At 43.8% G+C, this 23502-nt stretch overlaps 1 protein-coding gene across 2 annotated transcripts in view; it reads left to right on the top strand.

Moving 5' to 3' along the window:
* VWC2 (von Willebrand factor C domain containing 2) overlaps positions 1–18029 on the top strand; it is a 103852-nt gene extending 85823 nt beyond the window's left edge. The window contains exons 3-4 of one of the 2 annotated variants that reach the window (XR_006384125.1): positions 16189–16597; positions 16683–18029. Coding sequence is in view for 1 of the 2 variants with exons in the window: in XM_044244507.1 (XP_044100442.1) it covers positions 16189–16340 (152 nt within the window). In the remaining variant the exon portion in view is untranslated. Of the gene's footprint in view, positions 1–16188 lie in introns of both variants that reach the window. The other variant, XM_044244507.1, reaches the window with a different exon arrangement.
* Positions 18030–23502: the final 5473 nt, after the last annotated feature.

Raw genomic sequence — 23502 nt, 5'->3', positions numbered from 1 at the left:
TGCGGGCCACGCTTTCAGTTGCTTCCTTCGGCTTCCCTTCCTCACTTTTCATGGAAAACTATCAGCTTGTTCCTTACCTCACTATCGCAGGAACCCATGAGACTTTGCTGCTTCCTATCTCGTGGATCCTTTTTTAGTTTTGTGGTTTTTTTCTTGGCTTTCAACCCATGTGTTTTGCTTTTATCCCTTTGGTGTCTTTTAAACGTATCTTATGTAGGTTCCTGTTGGAGTTTCTAGAACATTCTGAGAGGGCGTGAGGCAGAGTCTGTCTCTGGGTGGTCTGTGTGGCCCCCTTGCTTGTGGGCCCCAGAAGGCTGAACTTCCTCTGTGTCTTTGGCAGATTCTGCCTTGACTCCTGATTGACTTTTAGGAGGGATTTACAGGATGTTCCTTGGTATCTAATTCACTGTTTTCTTGTGTGTGTAGGTTTTATTCTTCCATAAAATGGCATGAGCTAGGTAGAGGGACTTGACCCTTCCTGTCTGTAGCTGTGGTTCAGTGGGTCACCGAACGTTCTAAGTTTAGTTCTTGCTCAGATAAGTTTAGGTATTGGGCTCTAAAGGTGTTATTCTAGTATGTTCTATTCTACTAGAAATATAAGGGTTTTCCCACCCTCTTTCGTAACTTGCTGGTCAGGTTTGGTGACGTCCCTCAGCCCTTATGGGCCCTCTGTGCAAAGGGGTTGCTGCAAATGCTGGGCCCTGGGAGGCCTGGCCGTAGTGGGAGCTGTGTTCCAGCACAGCCCCAGCCCCAGGGGGTGCAGAGGCTGAGCCCCGACACCTGTGTGGCAGGGGGGAGGCCCGGCGGGAGTGTGCACACAGACCAGGCACTGCCTGTGGCCATCAGAGTGGGCCCTGCTGAGGACACCAGACGTCCATGCCAAATCTCTTCCAGTTCCAGTGGTACAGCCCTCGTTTTGGGGTGACACGGGCTCACTTCATGATGACCTCAGATGTGTTTGTCTCCCATGACTGCTTAGGTGTGTCCATGGCCCGGAAAAGGGCCATTTCCTGTACTGCCCCCACGTCCATGGGGTTTGCAGGATGCCACATAGGGTCCGTGTTGAAGGCTGACAGGATGTGTTGAAGTGCTGAAGGATGACATGGTGCTGGACAGAGCTGGGTGCCGTGAGAAGAGTCACGTGGTAATGCTGGTGTTTTCCCACGTGCTTGAGGGGTCTGTGCCCTGTGTGGGGGGGACAGCGGGAAGTTTTGCACAAGAGGAGAGGGCCAGCAGTTGAGATGGACAGACAAAGGAGGATGCCCCAGGTGCAAGGACCCAAGGCTGACAGAATGAGCGAACAAGGAGGCGGCTACAGGGGAGTGGCCTGGGCAGAACTCTGGGGCACACAGGGATCTCCCCGCATTCCCTCCTTGGTCCCCTCCTCTTCAGAGCTCCCACAGATGGCTTTCCAAGGTGACCAGTACACTTTTGTTGGAGGGAAAAGTGCATATTGGAAAGGACTGGCAGGCCTAATTAACATGGCTTTTAACTTTCCTATTTGAATTCCAGAAGCCTTTGTTGGTCCTCAGCAATAGCACAGACGTGTCCCTGTGTGTCACCGTCATTCACACTTGCGATTTTGAAACAGGGAGGCCATCTGGCACGGTAGTTGATTATCCTACTAATGGTAGGGCAGGTATATTTGCTACAAACTTGAAAATTGTATTCCCATATACATTATATTTTTACGTAAGCAGATAGAGCACACATGCAAACTTGTACTTAATTTGCTAATGACTTAATAGCAGGAGGGCAAAAGAGCTTGCTTAAAACCAGGGACGTGGGGCACCTGTGAAGCATCTGCCTTCGGCTCAGGTCATGACCCCAGGGTCCTAAAATCCAGCCACACATTGGGCTCCCTGCTCAGCGGGGAGTCTGCTTCTCCCTCTGCCTGCTGCTCCCCCTGCTTGTCCGCATGCTCGCGCTCTCTCTCTCTCTCTCTCTTTCTCTCTCTCACACACAAATAAACAAATAAAACATAAAAAAGAAAAGAAAACAGGGACGTATATGGTTCCTGCAGAAAGGAATGCACACAGGAGATTGCTAAGTTAGACTAACATGCCGTTTCATGGTTGACAATAAATCAGTGCATCCCCGATGGTTTATACGACGTTAGCATCTTCACGTTGTCTACAGGTGATCATCCCACCTTACAGGGCTACCTAGGGTCTGTTCCTCACTTGAGAACAGTCAGTCCAATAGGCTTTGACAACAAAATTATAAGCCCATGCTCTCCTCTCAGCCAGGATGAAATAGGGCGGATGAAGAGAACCCCATTTAAGGTCACGCTAAGGGCAGGATAGTGTAGACCCACATTTAAACCCAAGGCAAACACACAAAATGGTTTGGAGACATCGGGGAGCAAGTGCCCTCAGTCTTCCTTGGACAACGGTGCTGGGTCAGATGTCCCACTGAAAGCCAGAGCCTGGGCTTTGGGCTGAGCTGTGGGATGGAAGATGATGTTGAGGCAGCCAAGAAAGCTGGGAACCGAGAGGGAATCTCTGCTGGAGAAGAGGGAGCCACCAGGAAGTGAGGCTGAAATTCTTCATGAAACTTCCCTTCCATGCACTCACGTGCTCTGAGGCCGTTCGCGTGCAGGGCAAGGCCCGCGGAGCCCAAGGAGAAAGCAGTGGGGTGACTGGGACTGGAGTAGAGATCTCTCTGGGAATTACTGTGCTTAGGACAGAGAAGACATCCCGGGGCCCTCCGAGTCAGAAGGACCCTAGCAAACATCCAGGGCTTTCAACCGAGATTGCCCCAGGAGTGTGGGGAGACGGCCGGACCCAGCCCAACAAAGCCTACTCTCAGCTGGGTCCAGTACTCCTCACGTCCCCTACCATCCTGCCAAAGGCATCATCCCAGCCTTACAGTTCTGCCTTCATATTTCCTAAAAAACAGCCAGGAAGGCCAAGAAATAAGACCAGACGACCCAAACCAAGAGAAACACAAAATAGAAAATAAGAAATAGACACACAGGTTATCAAGATATGGTAAATACCACACAGGGTTGTTTTTTTGGTTTTGTTTTTCTTAAAACTCTGTTAAGATGCTCAAGGAACACAGAAGAGCTGGAGAATTTCCCAGAGAACTGGACTGCACTGAGAAAGTCATAAAACTGACAAATGCAGGAAGAAATCCAGGATTCCGGGGAAGGGTTTGCCCAAGAGCTGAGGTGGAGCAGAGAGCAGGGTCATGATCTAGAAAGCGTGTCTGTGGAAAATAGGTGAGGCAGCCCAAGAAACAAGAGGAAAATGGGAGAAACGTAACAGATTTCTAGAAAGACAGAAGGTCTGATGCAGGACTTATCAAGCTGCAGAAGCAATAAAGAAAGGGACAGAATGGAATGGGAATGAACCTGAAGACGCGTTGGCCCAGAAAGTCCAACCAGAGTCACAAGTTGCCGAAACCCGAAGCAGGAAAAAACCAGAGAAATCTGCAGCAAGACGGAGACTAAAAACACGGAAAACCAGAGGACACAAAAGTCTCAAGAGCTAGCAGAAGGACGGCAGGCTGTCTTCAGGGGAACAAAGCCCCGTCCAGGTTGGCTGTCATCAAGGATGCTGGAGAAGTCTAGGAGCACAGCATCACCCTTCGGAAGTGAAGGTTCCATTTCCAGTCCTTCAGGAAACACCACAGACGAGGAAAGCAGAGAGTGTCTTTTGCCAGCAGACGTGAGCTACTGAAGTGGCTCCAAGGAGCGTGTCAGGCAGCAGGAAAAGGAACAAGCTCAGAGAAGAGATCAAAAGGAATAAAAGTGCTTGATTAATCCACAAGAAGACAGCAAAGGGAGAAGAGGCAATGAAAACAGCTAGGACAAATAGAAAATAAATCCCAAGACCATAGATTGAAGCCCAAATGTATTCAGCATTGCATCAAATAAAAATGAAGCAAGTGTGACTAAAAGATTAAGACTTTTGCGTAGAGCCTTTCTAACTCCAGATTTTTCTTTCAAGAGATACTTTAACAATACGGTCAAAAAAAAAAATGTTGAAAATAAATACAGGTCAAGACAGACCCTGCAATGTAACCAATCTAATACATGATATCAGATAATTTAGATTTTACAGCAAGAAGCATCCCTAGAGACCAATGAAAATGTGAACATGCCACTGATCTAAATATACATGTACCTAATGGCATAGCCTTAAAATAGGTTAAAAAATTGAGATAACTGAAAGGAGAGACAAGAATCCCGTAATTATAATAGGGAATATTATTCACAGTCATGTCCTCAGAAACAGGACCCATCCGCATATGTGAAGACTTCTTACAAATAAATAAAATCTGGATGACCCAATGGAAAATAAAGACAAAAGACCTGGATGTCACACTGTGAAAGGGAACATCGAAATCATTAGTGATCAGGGAAATGCAAATTAAAACCACCATCTAGAGGTGCCTGGGTGATTCAGTCTGTTAAGGGTGGGTGGGACTCTTGGTTTCGGTTCAGGTCATGATCTCACGGTCCTGAGATCGAGCCCTTCCAGGGCACCAGGCTGCGCGAGAAGCCTGCTTCAGATTCTCCCTCTCTCCCTCTCTCACCTTCCCTCTCCCTGCTCGTACTCTCTCTCCCTTCCCTGAAAACAATAAAGAAATAAATATTTTTAAAAATTTTAAGAAACACAATCCAGTATTTTGACACATGCACTTGATCTGATAAAATATAATAAAAACTAACAATGTCAGGTGTGGCCAAGGACCTGAATGAACTAAAATTATCACATATTAACTCTGGGGGACTAAAGTGTTATAGTCGCTTTGAGAAAACATGTATGCATGGGTTTCTACTAGGGCTGAAAGGTCACATACCCCCATGTGACCGGAGTGCCCCACTCTGGTGGGCGGAGCGCAGACTAGAATCAAGTCTAAGAATGTATGTAGCAGTTTGTATCCCCTACAGCTCAGATAGTACTCTAGCCCGCCACTCAGAAATTTGGAAGTCCGACATCTATCAATAATAGGAAGGATAGACCGATTGTAGAATATTCAGAAAATGGAACACGAATGAGCTAAAGATGCATGATGGCGGGAACGTCACATCGGGAAAAGCTGCCTGCTGCAGACCAGTCTGTGCATGAGGGTTCTACTCCTATGAAGTGCAGACGCGTGTGGCCCTATGAGGTCTGTGGCTCGCTGGGGCCGGGGCACAGGGGGATGCTCAGGTCGCAGTCCTGTCCCCATCCTCAGTTTGTGTGACAGGTTCATGGGTGTGTTGACTGGGAAAAAATTCACCCAGCTTACAACCGAATATTTGTGCATTTTTTCTGGAAAATAAAACAATTGCATTAAAAATGCCCCAGTAACAAGGCATGCAGCGTGCTTGAATTAGGAAACATTTCGGGGGCTTCTGGGCTGTGGGATGGCCCTGCGCACCAGCTTGCCTGCTGGAGCGCTGGCCTGTGCTGCCACCCCTGTCTACCTGTGGGCTCTGCGGTGCTGTGCAGGGCGGTGCGGGGGGGCGGAGGGGGGGGAGACGTCCCCTCCCTGCGCTTATTCATACTGCTTCCCTCATCAGACACTGCTCTGCAGAATAAAACTGCCCCTCAGGATAGGAGTGACCATTTGTGCGCAAAGGCCTCCATGGTCAGCTGAGTTTTGAGCAGGCTGCATACGTGAGCCCGTCCTCCAAGGCTCTCAGCGCAGATCCGGCAGTGAAGACACCCGTTGGGTCTGCAGGGCACAAACCCCACGAGGCCTGCCCCGGGTGATTTGACAGTGGGGACTTCTTCCCAACTGCAGGCCTTTCACCATGTGTCAGAACTTTGGGAAATGTTCTTTCAGGTCTCATTACTTAACTAAGGCATTTTTGGAGACTCCGTCACTTAAAAGGGAAGGACTTTTTTTGGTTTCTTGAATTTCACTGCAGGCTTGGGGTCAGAGGGTAAACTGCACCAGTTCAGAAGGATGGGGTAAGATGACCCAGGATTACCTACTCCTAAGTTCCAGGAATCAGAAGAAGGGGGTTCTCCCAGGAAGCTGAAGGGAACATCAGCTCCCAGGAGTGGAAAGGTGGGACATTGCGACCTCATCCGCTCAATCCCGGAGCTGTCCGGAGGACAGTATATTCCTCTGGCAGAGTAGCTTTCTTAGAAGAAGGTCTGTTTTACAGAAATCAAACCTATTTCCTTTCCGTGCACAATTCAGTGCCATTTTAAATTTATCCTTATTTTAATTGTCCTGATGCTGCTTTCTGGTTAAGCGATGTTCTTGTACTAGATACTTCTCTGAAGAACATGTGTGCACATGGACACATATGCACACACATACGAACATGTACTTGGTTATTTCATTTGACTTGGCTGGGAGATGAGAACGCACATTAGGAAAACAGTATTTCCTTTCTGAGACCAGTGCCCTGCAAGGCTACCATATCTGCCAGGTGCACGACAAGGAAATTGAAACCATCGTTTCCCCTGTAAATCCCAGCAGGGGGATTTCGTATTCAGAAGTCAGATTTATGGGTAGGAAATGTGACTTACAATAGGGTAGAGAGAACATCATTGTTTCAAGCCAAGGAACTGGTGTGAAGTTCGGCATACTTGGAAATTATTCTTATATTAATGTCATGGTTTCCAGGTAGCGAATGCCTGTAATCTGGTGCCTCAGATAACATGAGCTGCCCTGAGCCAGTGCTGGCCCTGCCAGTCTCCTACACCATGTGGATTTCTGCTCCAGTTCCCTGTCATTGTCAGGAGCAGGGTTGTGCCTCGGTGTTTAGTCTTTGATGGAAGAGAAGGAGATACGCCTCCAGGCACCTGTGTAGCTGTGCCTTCATTAACACCCGGTCATCTTGCTGCGTACCATTGCTTGTAAACATTCAAGCACAACGGCAACTTGTCCATCAGCCTGGACGTGTTAGTTTCACTGAGTTAGGTCAATTCATGACTTACTTCTAGAACTGCAACCCGACTGTACCTGAACTGTAACTGTAACCATAACTCAGTAATAAACTGAGCTCCATCCCAGACCCTGGGATCGTGACTCCTGCCAGCCGGGACGCCCCATTAGGGGAAGCACCCGTCGTGGCCACGGAGGTTGTCACTGTGGATGGAGTTTCCGGTGGAGGCACGGCAGTTTCTGGTGGAGACGCGGCAGTTTCCGGTGGAGACGCGGGAGTTTCCGGTGGAGGCGCGGCAGTTTCCGGTGGAGACGCACGCAGGAGCAGCCAGAGCAGTGGCTCATGACAAAAGTCCCAGCAGGTGCCTCTGGACTTGGAATCTGTAAGCTCAGCCTCATGCCCTGAGTTGAGTACACACTAAGAGGACACACCTGTCATGGGTTACTTGTGTTGGTGACCAAGGCATCACAGGGGGCTGGACCCAAATGGTACCTCGGGGGAGACAGTGTGGAGGACCCTGCTGGGAGGAGAGACGCTCCTTGCCGTGGACGGCCGCCCGTGGTCAGACCTCTGTTCGCCACGCTCGGACTGCTACAAGCTCTTCCGATGCCTTGCTCAGGCTCGTCCAGCCGCATCCGGGTCCTGACGGTACAGATGACAGCGTCCATCCATAATGTGAGCCCTCTGCCCTGACACCAGGTTAGCACAGAGAAGTTTGATGTAGCCGTGCCTGCCAGCTGTCGCCTGGAACAACTATCCCAGAGGCAAGAAAAACCTTCTATATGTGTTCATTTCGAAATCGGCCATCTTTAGCCGGAAGGTCCTCTCCGAACAACCAGGCCAGATGAACATAGCGCATTGTAGCCGTAATTGATTAGGAGTCGTGAGACTTGACTGATAGTCGTTCTAAGTCTCATTTTCCATATTTGTAAAATTGTTCTCTATGCTTCCTATTTCTGCTAAAGTAGCATATAAATATGAAAGTTAAATAGTATAATGAGATTAATTAATAAAGATTAAAACCTATTTCTATCCCCGTATTTACTAATGAAGTAAACTGTCTGGAATTTTATTTGCCGCTAAATGGCTAAAGTGGCCAGAATCTATTTTTATACATCAGGATTCTCTTCAATAATTTATCTTTTAGTTTTACCAGCTTTTACCAACTTAGCAGAAGCAGAAATGAGTGGGGTTTTGTTTGGTTTTCCCTCAAGATTCTTAGTAGTTCTTGAGTTATAAGTCTGTAAAACTGTTTCGTGAAAAGGGAAAATACAGCCCATCCACACCTGTGAGATGGCAGTTAACGCAGTACAGGAGGGGAAATGGATGAAACCGAATGCTGACACTACAAAAGAGGAAAATTCTCAAATCAATTAAGTCACCACTTCAAGAAACCAGAGAAAGAAAAGCCAAATAAACCAAAAGTAGCAGCAAGATGAGAATAGTAAAGATAAGAAAAAAGTCAATAAAATTGAAAACAGAAGATCACTAGAGAAATGTCAATGGACAAAAAAATTGGTTCTTTGAAAAGATCCATGAAGTTGATAAACCTCTATCAAAATGAAGGACTTTTAGTGGGGGGAGAAGGTGCAAATTACTAACAACAGGAATATAACAAGATACACCACACTACACCCAACAGAAATGAAAGGAGGGACAAAGAAATACTATCAGCAGCTCCACATGCGTGAATTTCACAACCAGAGGATAAGTGCCAATTCTTTGAAAAATAAAAACAACGCCAACTCATCCAAATGGGAAATAGATAATTTATATGAAAACTATTAGGGAAATTGAATTCATAATTTTAAAACTTCCCTCAAAACCCTAATGGTTTCACTGGGGAATAATACCAAGTATTTAAAGAATCAATATGACCTCAATGCAATGTCTTCCAACAACAGAGGAGGACGGAACTCTTTCCAACCCATTCTATGAAGCCAGTGTTATTCTGATACCAAAACCAGGTAAAGACAAGAGAAAAACAAATAGAATGGAGGACAAGGGGAGTTAGAGAGGAGAAGGGAGTTGGGGGAAATTGGAAGGGGAGGTGAACCATGAGAAACTGTGGACTCTGAAAAACAATCTGAGGGGTTTGAAGCGGCGGGGGGTGGGATGTTGGGGGAACCAGGTGGTGAGTATTAGAGAGGGCATGGATTGCATGGAGCACTGGGTGTGGTGCAAAAACAAGGAATACTGTTATGCTGAAAAAAAAAAGGCAAGAGAAAAAGACAGTTTTTTCCAAGTACAAATCAATATCCTGCATAAATATAAACAAAATTTATTACTACAATATTAACAAACAAAATACATCAAATATACAAAAAGAATTTTATGCTGTGACCAAGTTGGGCTTTACTTCAGGTATGCAAAATTTGTTTAGTCTTCAAAAATCAGTCATTGTGGTTTCCAGTTCATCAGAGAAGTAAGGTCAAAGGGCAAACTGCTCCCACTAAAATTGGAGACACAGACAGATACAGAGAAGCCAACTTAGCAGAGCAGGAACCTCCATGGGAACCAGTGCTGGGCTAAGAAAACCTAAATTATAGTTGATGAAGACACAACTTGTAATTGACAAGTTGCTGGAGGTTCAGTTGGTTGGTGAGTCTGAGAGTCAAAAACTCCAACAGGACCTAGTCATGGAGGGTTCCACTAATTTTGTGAGCTTTTATGTCTTAGGGAAGGGAGAAGGAGGAAATACCCATTTTGAAATTGTTCAGAGCATTCTTTTCCCTCAGGAGAAACTATTTGACAGTCTAACTGACTTGGGGTACAGGACATAGCCAACCCTATCTTGCCCTAGCCTTCCACATGGGAGAAGGGAAGTACCCAATTCCAGCCCAATCTAGCCATCCTGGACAGCCAAAGTGGGTGTAGGGATAAGAAGCATCTGTGAGGTTCACAGTCCAGAGTCAATGGCTTGGGAAAACCTGAGATGGAGTCATAGGCTGGAGAATGCTTCCTCTCACCCGCACCTTACCACCATGCTACTACACTTCTATTCACAGTGCTTCCTTTTATCCAATATATGTCTTTAACCATCAAATTTTTTAAAAAAAATTATAAGGCATACTAAAAGGCCATAAAGATGAGACAAGAAAGCATCAGAACCAGAGTCAGATACTGTCATGTTGGAATTCTCAAACCAGGATTTTATTTTTACTCTTTTTCAAGATTGATTTATTTAGAAGAGAGGTGGTGGGGAAGGGCAGAGGGAAACAAAGAGGGAGGGAAGCGGACTCCCTGCTGAGCATGGAGCCCAATGTGGGGCTTGATCTCATGAGTGCAAGGTCATGGCCTGAGCTGAAACCCAGATTTGGCCACTTTACTGACTGAGCCATCCAGGTGCCCCTCAAACCAGGATTTTAAAATAACTATGATTAATGGGGCACCTGGGTAGCTCAGTGGGTCAAGTCTCTACCTTTGGCTCAGGTCATGATTCCAAGGTCCTGGGATCGAGCCCTGCATAGGGCTCTCTGCTCAGCAGAAGGCCTACTTCTGCTTCTCTTCCACTCTCTCTGCCTGCCTCTCTGCCTACTTGGGATCTCTCTCTGTCAAATAACAAATAATTAAGAAGTAACTATGATTAATATGTTAAATGTTCTAATGGAAATAGACAACAAACAAGAATGGATGGGTAAGTTGAGTGATGGAAGCTCTAAGAAAGAACCAAAAATAAATTTCAAAATGCTATAGAAATATCAAAAGCACTGACATAAATGAAGAATGCCTTTGCTGGCTGATCAGCAAACTATCCAAGAACCATGGAATAGCTACAGAAGGTATAATGTATGCATAATGGAAATCCCAGAAGGGGGAGACACATAAAAAAGAACAGAAGCAATATTTGAGTCAGTAACTGAGAATTCCCCTCAAATTAATCTTATACACACCAACCTATGGATCTAGGAAGCTCAAAGAACTCCATGCAGAATAAGTGCCCCAAAAAATCCCCAAAACAAACAAAAAAACCCAAAACAACAACATCAATAATAAAAAAAACCCTACACCTAGGCATACCATAGTCAAACTTCAGAAAATTAAAGATAAGGAAAGACTCTTAAGAGAAACAGAGAAGAAACAGAGGCCAAAGCACCTCACCCATAGAGAAGCAAATACAGGGATCACATCCGACTTGTCTTTGGAAACCACTGAAGCAAGTAGTGTATATTAAAATATTTTGTATTGAGAGAATTCTATACCCTACAAAAATATCCTTGAAAACTGAAAGAGAAATAAAGACTTTCTCAGACTAACAAAAATTAAGGGAGCTTTCTGCCAGTGGACCTCCCTTGGAAGAAATGTTAAGAGAAGCTCTTTAGAGAGAGAGAGAAGGTGAGATGCAGGCACTTGGATCTACGTAAAGGAAGAGCATCAGAGAATGAATAAGGAATGGTAGGAAAAAAACTTTATATTTCTTAATCTTTTTTTTTTTAAAGAGAAAGTGAGTGTCTGCATGCAGTGGGGAGGGACAGAAGGAGAGGGAGAGAGAATCTTAAGCAGGCCCATGATCAGCATGGAGGCCAACTCGGGGCTGGACATAGCACTTAATCTCATGACCCTGAGATTATGATCTGAGCCAAGGTCAAGAGTTGGACACTTATCTGACTGAGCCACCAAGATGTCCCTTATTTTTCTTAACTTTCTGTGATCTAACAGATAATAGTTCATTCAAAATGACACTATTAACAATAGATCCAGTTACATATGCTGATACATAGTTGGATAGATACCTTTATTTATGCTTATGAATAAGTGAAATTAATAATAATATAGCTGCAATAGCTGGGAGGAAGGGGTTGGGATTATTTGTTATTTGTCATTATTCACACTATTCTTGAAGCTCAATAGTGTTATTTGAAAGTGGGCTTGGATTAGTTTAAAAAAAAGTGCAACATATGTTTAAGGAGAAAAAATATGATCCTATAAAGTGCTAAGTTAAATCAGAAAAGGCAGAAAGAGAAGGAAATAAAAATAAGAACAAAGAATAGAAGCAACAAGTAGAAGAGTAAAAAATATGGTAGCTAGAAATCCAGTTATATCAATGATCACTTTATTTGTTTCAAAGACTTTTTTTTTTTACTTTAGAGAGAGGGTGCATTAGTGTGCACAAGTCGGGGGAGGGGAAGAGGGAGAGAATCTTCAAGCAGACTCCCACTGAGCATGGAACCTGACATGGGTCTCAGTCTCATGATGTGAGATCATGACTGGAGCCCAAACCAAGAGTTGGATCCTGAACTGACTGAGCCACCTAGGCAACTCTCAATAATCACTCCAAATGTTAATGGCCTAAGAGACAGAAGTAGAACAGATCAGAAAGTAAGATCCAGCTATGTATATGTATTGTCTATGAGAAACCCACTTTAAATATAGAACATATATATATTAAAAGTAAGTGGATGGAGAAAAATAAAGCATTCTAATGCTAACAAAAAGAAAGCAGAAGTAGCTGTATTTTTTTTAAGATTTTATTTATTATTTATTTGACAGACAGAGATCACAAGTAGGCAGAGAGAGAGGAAGGGAAGCAGGCTCTCCACCGAGCAGAAAGCCCAATGTGGGGCTCGATCCCAGGACCCTGGGATCATGACCTGAGTTGAAGACAGAGGCTTTAACCCACTGAGCCACCCAGGTGCCCCCAGAAGTAGCTGTATTAATTTGAGTAGACTTCAAAGCAAAGAAGGATCTCCAAGATAAAGGAGGTAATTACATAATGAAATATGGGTCAGTTCTCCAAGAAGATATAATAACCCTCAACATGTATTCTTCAACAACAGAATTTCAGAGTACAAGAGGCAAAAACTGATGGAACTGCAAGAGGAAACACATGGATTCACTATTACAGTGGGAGACTTCAACATCTCTTATTGGAAATGGACAGATCCAAGAGGCAAAAAATGAGTAAGGACGTAGTTGAACACAGTACCGTCAATCAACTGAATATAGTTGATATTTATTGGCTACTTTACCCAACAATGGCACAATACACATTCTTCTCAAGTTCTCATGGCATATTTACCAAGATGGAGCTCAATCTGGGCCATAAAACACACTGTGTCACATGTAAAGGAACAGAAGTCATACAGTGTCTGCTCTCTGTCCACAGTGGAATTAAATCAGAAATCAATAAGAGAAAGATATCGGAAAAATCCACAGATACTTGGAGGGGCACAACAGCTTTCCAAAAAAACACACAAATCAAAAAAGGAGTCTCAAGAGAAATTTTAAACATTTTAAAAATTTTAAAACTTTTTGAACGTCATTAAAATGAAAACACAATGATCAGAATTTGTGGGATGCAGCAAAAGTGGGGATTGGAGGGATACTTAAGGCATTGAATGTATATATTAGAAAATAAAAAAGTACTGAAATCAATTTGAACTCCCATCTAAGAAACATTGAAAGAGAAAAGCAAATTAAATCCAAAGGAAGCAGAAGAAAAAATAATAATAAAAATTTGAGCAGAAATAAATTTCATTCAAAATGAGAAACAGAGGGGCGCCTGATCTCTCTCTCTCTCTCTCTGTCAAATAAATAAATAAAATCTTTTTTAAAAAGTGAGAAACAGAGAAAGTCAAACAGACCAAGAGTTGGTTCTTTGAAAAAAAAAAAAATCAATAGCATTGAGATGCCTCTAGCCAGGCTAACTAGGGGAAGAAGAGAGAGGACACAGACTACTAATACCATGAAATAGGGGACATCACTCCAGATCCTGCAGACGTTAGAAGGGTAACAGGGGAATACTAGGAACAATTCTGTGCCTACATATTTGACAACCCACATGAAATGACAGTCATTGGTATTGGCAAAAGAATATATAACCAGGTCAATAAACAGAATTGAGAACCCAAATATAAGTCCAAATACCTGATCTTGAAGTAAACACAGTGTCATGAAGAAAAGATGATCTTTTTAACAAATGGTGGTAGAATAATTAGGCATTCACATGCATAAACATATAACCATATGGTATTTGCCTTTTTCTGAATGACTTATTTCCCTTAGCATAATACTTTCTAGGTCCATCCACGTCGTTACAAGTGGCAAGATCTCATTCTTTCTTACGGCTGAATAATATTCCAGTGCATATATATTCTACACCTTCTTTGTCCATTCACCTATCAATGGACTTTTAGGTTGCTTCCATAGCTTGGTGATTGTAAATAATGTTGCTACAACATGGGGGTGCAGGCACCTTTTCAAGTTAGTGTTTTTGGTTTTGGGGTAAATACCCAGTAGTGGGACCATTGGCTTATATGATATTTCTATTTTTCATTTTTTGAGGAACTTCCATACTGTTTTCCACTGGGGCTGTCCCCGGTTGCATTCCCACCAACAGTGCATGAGGGTTTCCACCTCTCTACATCTCCACCAGCACTTATTTCTTGTTTTTTGTTTGTTTGTTTGTTTGTTTGTTGTTGGTTTGTTTTTTTGTTTTTGTTTTCCATTCTGACAGGTGTGAGGCAATAGCTCATTGTGGTTTTGATTTGCATTTCCCTGATGATGAGTGATGTGGAGCCCCTTTGCATGTGTCTATCGGCCATCTGGACGCCTTCTTTGGAAAATTATCTATCCGGGTCCTCTGACTTTCTGTAAATGAGGCTATTAAAGCTCAAAACAATGAAATTACTTAGTCCAAGATCACATAACTATTAAGCAGAGGTATCACATTTGAATCCAGATTTTTCTGGAGAGGAGACCTGTAAGGACCTACACCCACAAGTACAGGATTTCTGGACAGTTGTGTCTTCTATGTGTGTCTTCTGTGTGAAGAGCACACTGAGAGATATTAGGGAAAATGAGAAGGAGATTGTGTCCTTAGATTAAATTCTGCAAAAGAAACAAACAGAAATAAAGAAACATGCTAAAGACAGCTAGAGGGAATGTAGATTTCACAGGTGTTTCACGTGCCACAATGTGGACAAAATGGGTCCTGCCCGGAGCAGCTGCCATACCACTGTTAGGCTCTCACCTCAGACAGAGAGCTGAGGAAGCCATCCTGGGGCACAGAGGTCAGGAGAAGCCCCAAGTGGGTTGTGCGGGAATGTGCAGAGATGGAGGATCTCACGTTGGCCGACTGAGTGGGTGAGGGTCTGTATTTAAAATACTGTAATTCGCCAAAACTGACGGAGGAGAGGGTCTTGACGACACCTGGTAAGGGTGGATATACGAACCAGCGTTCGAGAGAGAGAGGAGTGGAGCCGCAATTTGGATTCATCCCCAGACGGATGATTGTGAACGCTTCGAGGTCTCCAATGGAGAAAAAATAAGTCAAGGGCTGAATCCTAGGGCCGTGTCTGAGTAGGAAGGGCCAAGGCCAAGAAGAAGCCAGAGCCCTGGCAGGGAGAAGGGGCTGTGTATACTGGGTACAGGTTCCAGAGGATGACATCGACTCCTTGGCTAATGTGAAAAGCAGAATTATAAGAGCCAGTTTTTATCCTGGAGCTTGTTTGGATTAGTTTATTAAAAAAAATAAAAAAAAAATAAAAAACTTGCAGGCGAATGTTTCTCATCTCTTTTATGGCTGTGAACATCACAATTAAACATATTTTGGTAGTGCGCATGTAATCAAAGACTACAGATGCAGAGAAGGGAGAATGAGACTGACTCAGTGTTGAAGTTCAAAGCTGGGGGTGGGGTGCCTTATTTAGGCCCCAGTAAGTACTCATGTGTCCATTTTATAGGGAGGTCGGAGGTAGAGCAGATCTGGAAGCCTGTGGAATGTACAGGCCTGGTCAGTGCTAAGTGGTGCTTTCCGAAGGGGATCCCAGACCGGCAGTGGCAGCAGCACGTAGCACGTGGGAACGTGTCACCAAAGCTTGTTCTCCAGCCCCATCCCACACCGAATGAGTCAGAGCTGCGGGGCTGGGACCAGCAGCCAGTGTTTGAAGAGCCCCCTGGGGGCCTATGTCCAAACACCGGCTCTGAGAGGTGCAGCAGTTACATGGGGCTTACTATGACTCCAGGAAGTTTGCTTATTTAAACTTCCTCCTGTAAAGGTGTCATGAAGAATAAGGCTGGTTGTTTTTGAAAGTCACAGTTAATTAGCTTTTTTCCTGTGATTCCTTAGAATTAATTAAATCAAATGATTGCAGATTGGACTTCTGTAGAAGGCCCCCGAATGGAACAGTTAGTGAAAATCACAGTACGGCCTCTCATAAAAAATGGAAATAACATCAGTTTCATTTCGGGACAAACGTGGGAGTGCTTCGTCTCATTTACGTTGTCACTTTGCCACCGTCATTCATAGGAGAGGGAATAAAACACATACCGTAAAGCCGGCTACCTAATTAAATGCGTTACATACTCATGCACACCGCTAATATAAATGTTCTTCTGCGTTGCAGGCCCAAACTGCTTTGCGGAGACGGCGGTCATCCCAGCTGGGAGAGAAGTCAAGACTGACGAGTGCACCATCTGCCACTGCACTTACGAGGAGGGCACGTGGAGGATCGAGAGGCAGGCCATGTGCACGAGGCACGAATGCCGGCAGATGTAGACCCGGGACCGCAAACAAAAACATAGACAAAAAAAAGTTTTTCTAGAACATTTTCCTGATGGGAACATTCTAGATGATGACTCTGGGGAATAGCATTCAACAGGAGAAGACTTTTTGATGAGGACGATGGGACATGGTTGGTACTTTTGCGTTTCTTGCTAAGAGTTACTGCAAAAGAAGGAAATGGGTACATTTCCAAACGTCCACAAGAACTTTGGGCATAAACCCTCTCTCTAAATAAATGTGCTATTTTCACAGTAAGTACACCGAAGTACACTATTCTATATTAAATGTATTTCTATAATCCCTCTACTAGAGAGCTTATATAAATGTTTTCTATAGATACAGATTAAAAATGCCGTGTTGTCAACCGTGCTCACTGTGTACCTGCATATCGTCTTCAGTTCCCGATTCTCTCATGCAAGCTTTTAAGTGGTGGCTGGCTTCTGCTTCACACCTTGGAACAGTGCGCCCATCGATGGACCATAAGACAACGAAATACTGAAATCCTGCCCCCCACCCCGTTCTGTCTCGTTACAGAGACAGACCCCGTGTCTGTCCTTACAAGATCCTTTGCACAAACATGCTTCCTACTCGTGATGACTCCCTGCTTTGCTCACCTCCGTTCTCAGTCATTTGGGAGAGGAAGGTACAAAGTTAACTGACATGCACTTTTTCTGTGTATTCAAGGCTCCCGTGTTGGGGACCAGAGATGAACACAAGCATAGGGCTCATTCTCACGCACATTACTTTCTCTTGCTGGCATGCCTTCAATCATCTCGTAAGCCAAGCAACAGGGCAGGATGGACAGTTTGCCTTACCATCCTACCAGGCTGAAGTGTGCAGTGAAATAGGGGGGTTTCTTGAGTCTGGAGTGGAGTGGAGGAAAACCCAAGCCCCAGGCAGTCCCCACCTGGAATCCAGACGCAGTGCAGGGATTCCCACCTGTTCTCTCAGTGGATGCGTGTTCCTTACCAGAACGATCAACTCCCCTCTGTAAGGGGAAGTGTAGACTGTGAAAGATGGCCCTGTATTAGGCGTCCTTCCTGAGCAGAGAGAGGCGCGTCCCAGCCAGTTTGTGAACACAGCGCCACATGTGTTCAGCTACTTTTGTGTGGTTACCTGTAATCCCAATTGGATTTTGCCTCTCCTCATTTGGACAGGGGAGCAGGAGAAGCCGCTGCAGATCCCGATCCTTGAGCAATGCATATATCAGAGTATCTCTGCCTTTAGCAATCACACTGACCCCCGGCACACTGCTGGGGAAGGTGACCAGTCTTAATAGGCATACAGTGAGAAATAATGATTGTCATTATCTGAATCTTTAAAGGGTTTTTTTTTCTTCCATATTTTTATTTACTCCAAAATTTTGAATTAAGCACTGATTAGGTACAAATCATTTGATGACAAAAAAGAGAATAAAGCATGGTTTCTTGTCTTCATGAGCTTTTGGCCCTAGACTTAACACGAGTAAGAAATTATAGTGCATTGTGGCAGGAGGTCAATTCAAGGTCAGCAAAGGAAAGTTGGAAAACTTCCTGAAAAGAGCAGAGAATACCAAAATATCACGCAGTATCTAAGAAACCCCTTCAATCATTAAAGGTTGACTAATGAAGAAAAATGGATATATTTGTCATTATTGAAAACATGAACCACTATGTACCTTAATAAATGTACAGCCAGCACTAACCGAAGCCTCAAGAACTTTACATATGCTTACGCTTAATTTGAATCTTGTTTATCACGAACCGCCATGGACCAAATGGGCTCCACACACATAGATTTTCAAGAAAACACTCAGGGGAATTACTAGCTAGTTGCTTTCCAAAACTTAAACTTCTGTACTAAACTAAAGGCTACTAGACATTGACCATCATCACTCTATTATCCAAAGGTAGATTTTCTTTGGAGACGAGGTTATATAAATTACGATTTTGCCAACAGTGGGCTCTAATCCCCACTGGGAGGTGGGTCATTGCCTATTGCTAATAGTACACAAAGCAGCCTCTTCTCTCCCCAGGAGACATGCTGCAGTTAGACTCAGTCAGAGGCCCAGGGTCTCCCTGCCTCCCGTGATGATGTAAGTCCCCACCTGCATGGGTGGTGAGCTCTGCAGTAAGTATGGGGGGACCTGTGAGAATTTCAGGAAACCTGGGACTTTGTCATATAGAGTGAACAGGAAAGCACCTTGGGAAACAGGCTTGCTCATGCTCTAAAAGTGTGACCCGCCCTTGTCCCAGGTGCAGTGTGGAGATCTGGAACACAGCAACTGTTCTTACACTGAAGTAAGTCCCTGTCCCTCTCTGGGACGAACCCCTCATTCCTCTTTCCACGTAAGAACGCTATGTAAACCACACATGTGGTCCAATCTGGGTTAATGACACTGTGTATCCTTTTTTTTTTCCAATTTATTTATTTTCAGAAAAACAGTATTCATTATTTTTTCACCACACCTAGTGCTCCATGCAAGCCGTGCCCTCTATAATACCCACCACCTGGTACCCCAACCTCCCACCCCCCCGCCACTTCAAACCCCTCAGATTGTTTTTCAGAGTCCATAGTCTCTCATAGTTCACCTCCCCTTCCAATTTACCCAAATTCCCTACTCCTCTCTAACGCCCCTTGTCCTCCATGCTATTTGTTATGCTCCACAAATAAGTGAAACCATATGATAATTGACTCTCTCTGCTTGACTTATTTCACTCAGCATAATCTCTTCCAGTCCCGTCCATGTTGCTACAAAAGTTGGGTATTCATCCTTTCTGATGGAGGCATAATACTCCATAGTGTATATGGACCACATCTTCCTTATCCATTCATCCGTTGAAGGGCATCTTGGTTCTTTCCATAGTTTGGCGACTGTGGCCATTGCTGCTATAAACATTGGGGTACAGATGGCCCTTCTTTTCACGACATCTGTATCTTTGGGGTAAATACCCAGGAGTGCAATTTCAGGGTCGTAGGGAAGCTCTATTTTTAATTTCTTGAGGAATCTCCACACTGTTCTCCAAAGAGGCTGCACCAACTTGCATTCCCACCAACAGTGTAAGAGGGTTCCCCTTTCTCCACATCCTGTCCAACACATGTTGTTTCCTGTTTTGTTAATTTTGGCCATTCTAACTGGTGTAAGGTGATATCGACACTGTGTATCCTTAATGTAGAATGATGCTATTTGCATTTTTGTCTAAGAGAGACTTATTTTTCTTAGGTTAGTTCTTGCCATGAGTGTGGGGTTCCCCATCTAGAAGGTGGTAGCACATTGAAATTGTATTTTCTTTTTTCCCATAGAATCTTTTGCAAAAGTTTTTAACAGTGACATTGTTCTATTCATTCAACCTTAATAACTGCATTATAAAAAGAGGAAAATACATGTCCAAGTTATCCGATTCCAAAATATTCTGGTTTGGACACGGTCCTGAAAAGGAGCCTCAAAGTTCACATGCAGACGTGTTGGAGAGCCATAATTCTTAGTATTCCCATAGGTCTGCTCCTTGGGTCCCTTTAATTGTTGTTAAGTGACTTCTTGGGTCCCTTTAATTGTTGTTAAGTGACTTCTTCGGGTTGAAAAGGGAAATAGCGCTTTCAGACGTAACGCACACACGTACTTCAAGTTATTCAACCTGCATATCTGCCCATGCGAAGCGACATGTACTCTGGAAACGATCGAATCTGGCGTTCCAGACATCCAAGCGAGACGTGCTCTTTCAGTCACAGGATCTTTCCTGTGTCGTTGCGTGGGTCTGTCAGCCCTTGTACATTTCACGGAAGTCTGGGGTAACTTCAAAGCGCTGCATTTTATTCCTTCTCGCAGCACATGTGAGACGCGTCCCCACCCTGCGTCAGGGCTGGTGCAGAAGTGAGAGCGTCCTTGGCACAAGGAGATGACATGCCTTGAAGCTGACATTTCAGCATTTTTCTTTGGGCTTTTTGACACTTTCAATTTCTTCTTCTTCTTTGCACAATGAAACAGGTTTAAGAGATAGATTCTTACCCATTTTAAAAATCTGTAGCAACATGAATATGTTTAAGAAACTCTCCTCTCTGTTTCCCCAACACAAATGTTGTATGTATACAGTGTTTAAAAAATCCAGTTTCAAAGAATTCAGGTGTTTTCCTTTTTTTTTTGTTGTTTTTTTGCTTTGCTTATAAGCAGTGAAAGGTGTTTAATGTATCCATTATTTGAAATATTCCCAGTATATACTAACTTAACCAAAAACTGAAAATTATATCCATTATTTTTAAATACAAACATCCAGAAAACAGAATTATAGACACAAGCCAAATTTAACAAGTATCAGCAGTTTGCTATATTGGCTTTAATAGGCAAGAGATCGAGTCTGCTCTTAATAACTTTTAAAAAATCAGATGCTTTTCTGCAATGCCATGTCAAAAGGAAAGGTGAGGGGCGCCTGGCTGGCTCAGTCGGTAGAGCGTGTGACTCTTGATCTCGGGGTCATGAGTTTGACCCCTCTTTGGGAGTAGAGTTTACTTAAAAAACAATTAAGGGGAGGTGATTAGGTGCCACCTTATCCACACAACAAGGCAGGTCAGGCACCTGTGGTTCCAGCGTCTGCTCCGTTAGCTGGTATAATTGGCACACACCGTCGTTACTAGACTTACCTGCACAGCCCTCTGTTCCCACTAGCAGCCCCTGTGGATGGCTGGTGCCCTCACTTTTCCTGAGTATTCGGATGCAGAGAGAGCAATCACTCCTTCAGGAATACACGAAGGTTTCTAGCTCATACGTTCTGTCTACTTCTCCCTGTTCCCCGTAGGGCTGGCTCATCCTTGCCATTCTCGCCAGTCTCCCCAGTCTACCAGTTCCATTCCCTGAACACAGATGGTGTCTTTGACTGAACGAATACAGGGCAAACTCCTCAGGGTATGGGCTGGCATCTTCACGGCTAGGTCACAGCCCACACCCTGCCCGAGTCTCCGCTGGCTGTGAGAGCCTCAGGCTTTGGGTGCCGCCAACCACTCTCTGAACGTGGCCTCTGTTTCTCAACTCCCTGGCTTTTCGAGCACTTGTAAACGGTCACCATTTTTCAATATCCAACTAACGTGCTGCTGCTTCTGAGAAAGCTTCTTTCGTCCTAATGTGGACGGTCGCTCTGGGCCCCTACCATACTGTCTGTCCGGTGTTTTATGCTAGCATGATTTAGAGATCATAACATACTTTGCAAAATAGTTCCTTTTGTCCGTTTGCTCTATTATTCATGCTAAAATCTCTTTCTTTCAGGCTACGGAACATTCGGTCCCTAGACTCTCATCCAATACTTTTATGCTAAAGGCTTGCTGAATTGTGTTCGATATATTAACTCAGAGTTCTTTGCTATCCATGTTTAGGGCCAATGACTTTCTTGAAGAGCAACTCAAAGCTTCCGTGACTGTTTGCTCGACCCATTCTCTCTACCCCTTTCTCAGCTGACGTGCAAACCTCAGTGTCCAGGGTATAGCAAACTGAGACATATCCCCACTGCTGCAGAGTTTAAAGCGAACGGCCCTTAGACAGGTGCTGGCCATTTCTGATGCAAGCCAGGAAACACATGGGTTTTGGTGTAAAATTTCTGAGGCTGAAAATAATTTCTTATGTTGAGGAGACACTGGTTCTTAGTAATGATAAAACAAGTCAAGTTTACAGCTTTGGTCTTTACAGTATTTATTTACTTACTTCTGACTTTCAGAATATAAATTTCTTATCTTAGACTTTCACAGTGCAGTATGCATGCGTGCTGTCATCTTTGTACGGAATTACTCCATAGGTCTCTGATAAAGTAATCAATCAATGAACTCAGTCATGTCTGCAGAAACACCCACTTCCACAGGCTGTTGGGAAAGTGTTAGGAGGTGGTGGTTGCCTACATTTCATCACGTGTCAAAGTTCACTCTGAGTTTTGCAGAGGACCTCGGTTTTGGGGGGTTTTTATTTGTTTTTGCATGTGTTTTAACTTTAACATGAAAATGTAGAAATAAAGTCCAAACACCTAATTTTTATTTTTATTTTTTATTGCTTTTACATCTCTATTTTAATTACAGTTACTTGGCATACAGTATTGTATCTGTTTCAGGAGTACAGTGAGTGATTCAACAGTTCGAGGGAAGCTCCTGCTTCCCCACCACCTGCTTCCCCATCTCCCCACCCCTTCCTCTCCGGTGACCATCAGGGTGTTCTCTAGAGTTAAGAGTCTGTTTCTTGGCTTGCCTTTCTCTCTCTCTCTTTCTCTCTCTCTCTCTCTCTTCTCCCCTTTTGCTCATTTGTTTTGTTTCTTAAATTCCACATGAGTGAGATCATATGGCCTCAATCTTCCTCTGACTGACTGATTTCACTCTGCATTATTCTCCCTAGGTCCATCCATGTTATTATAAATGGCAGGACTTCATTTCTTTTTCTGACAAACATTTCATTGTTTATATATATTACATCCTCCTCACCCATCCATCAGTTGATGGGAACTTGGGCAGCTTCCATAATTCTGCTCTTGTACATAACGTTGCTATTTTGATGTAGTCCTAGCAGCTTTTTTAAAATTAATTTTATTTTTTCAGTGTTCAAAGTTTATTTTTGATTTGTTTCCCTTGCTTCAAAAGACATGTCTAGAAAAAGTTGCTATGGTCGATGTCAAAGAAGTCACTGTGTTCTCTTCTAAGATTTTTACATTCAGGTCTCTCATTTAGGTCTTTAATCTACCTTGAATTTATCTTCAGGAATGGCATAAGAAGGTGGTCCAGTTACATTCTTTTGCATGTAGCTGTCCAGTTTTCCCAACACCATTTGTTGAAGAGACCATCTTTTTTCTATTGGATATTGTTTCCTGCTTTGTCAAAGAATAACTGGCCATTTAATTGTAGGTTTATTTCTGGTGTCTTGATCTATATGTGCGTATTTGTATGCGTACCATATTGCTTTTTTTTTTCAATTTATTTATTTTCAGAAAAACATTATTCATTATTTTTTCACCACACCCAGTGCTCCATGCAAGCCGTGCTCTCTATAATACCCACCACCTGGTACCCCAACCTCCCACCCCCCCGCCACTTCAAACCCCTCAGATTGTTTTTCAGAGTCCATAGTCTCTCATGGTTCACCTCCTCATACTGCTTTTTTTAAAAATGTTTGCTTGCATTAGTTTCAGAGGTAGGACTTAGTGACACACTGGTTGCA

Source organism: Neovison vison, chromosome 4 (genome assembly GCF_020171115.1).
Source record: "Neovison vison isolate M4711 chromosome 4, ASM_NN_V1, whole genome shotgun sequence".
In the NCBI taxonomy this organism is placed as follows: Eukaryota; Metazoa; Chordata; class Mammalia; order Carnivora; family Mustelidae; genus Neogale; species Neogale vison.
The sequence above is the reverse complement of the archived record's forward strand: the minus strand, read 5'-3'. Positions and strand labels throughout refer to the sequence as shown.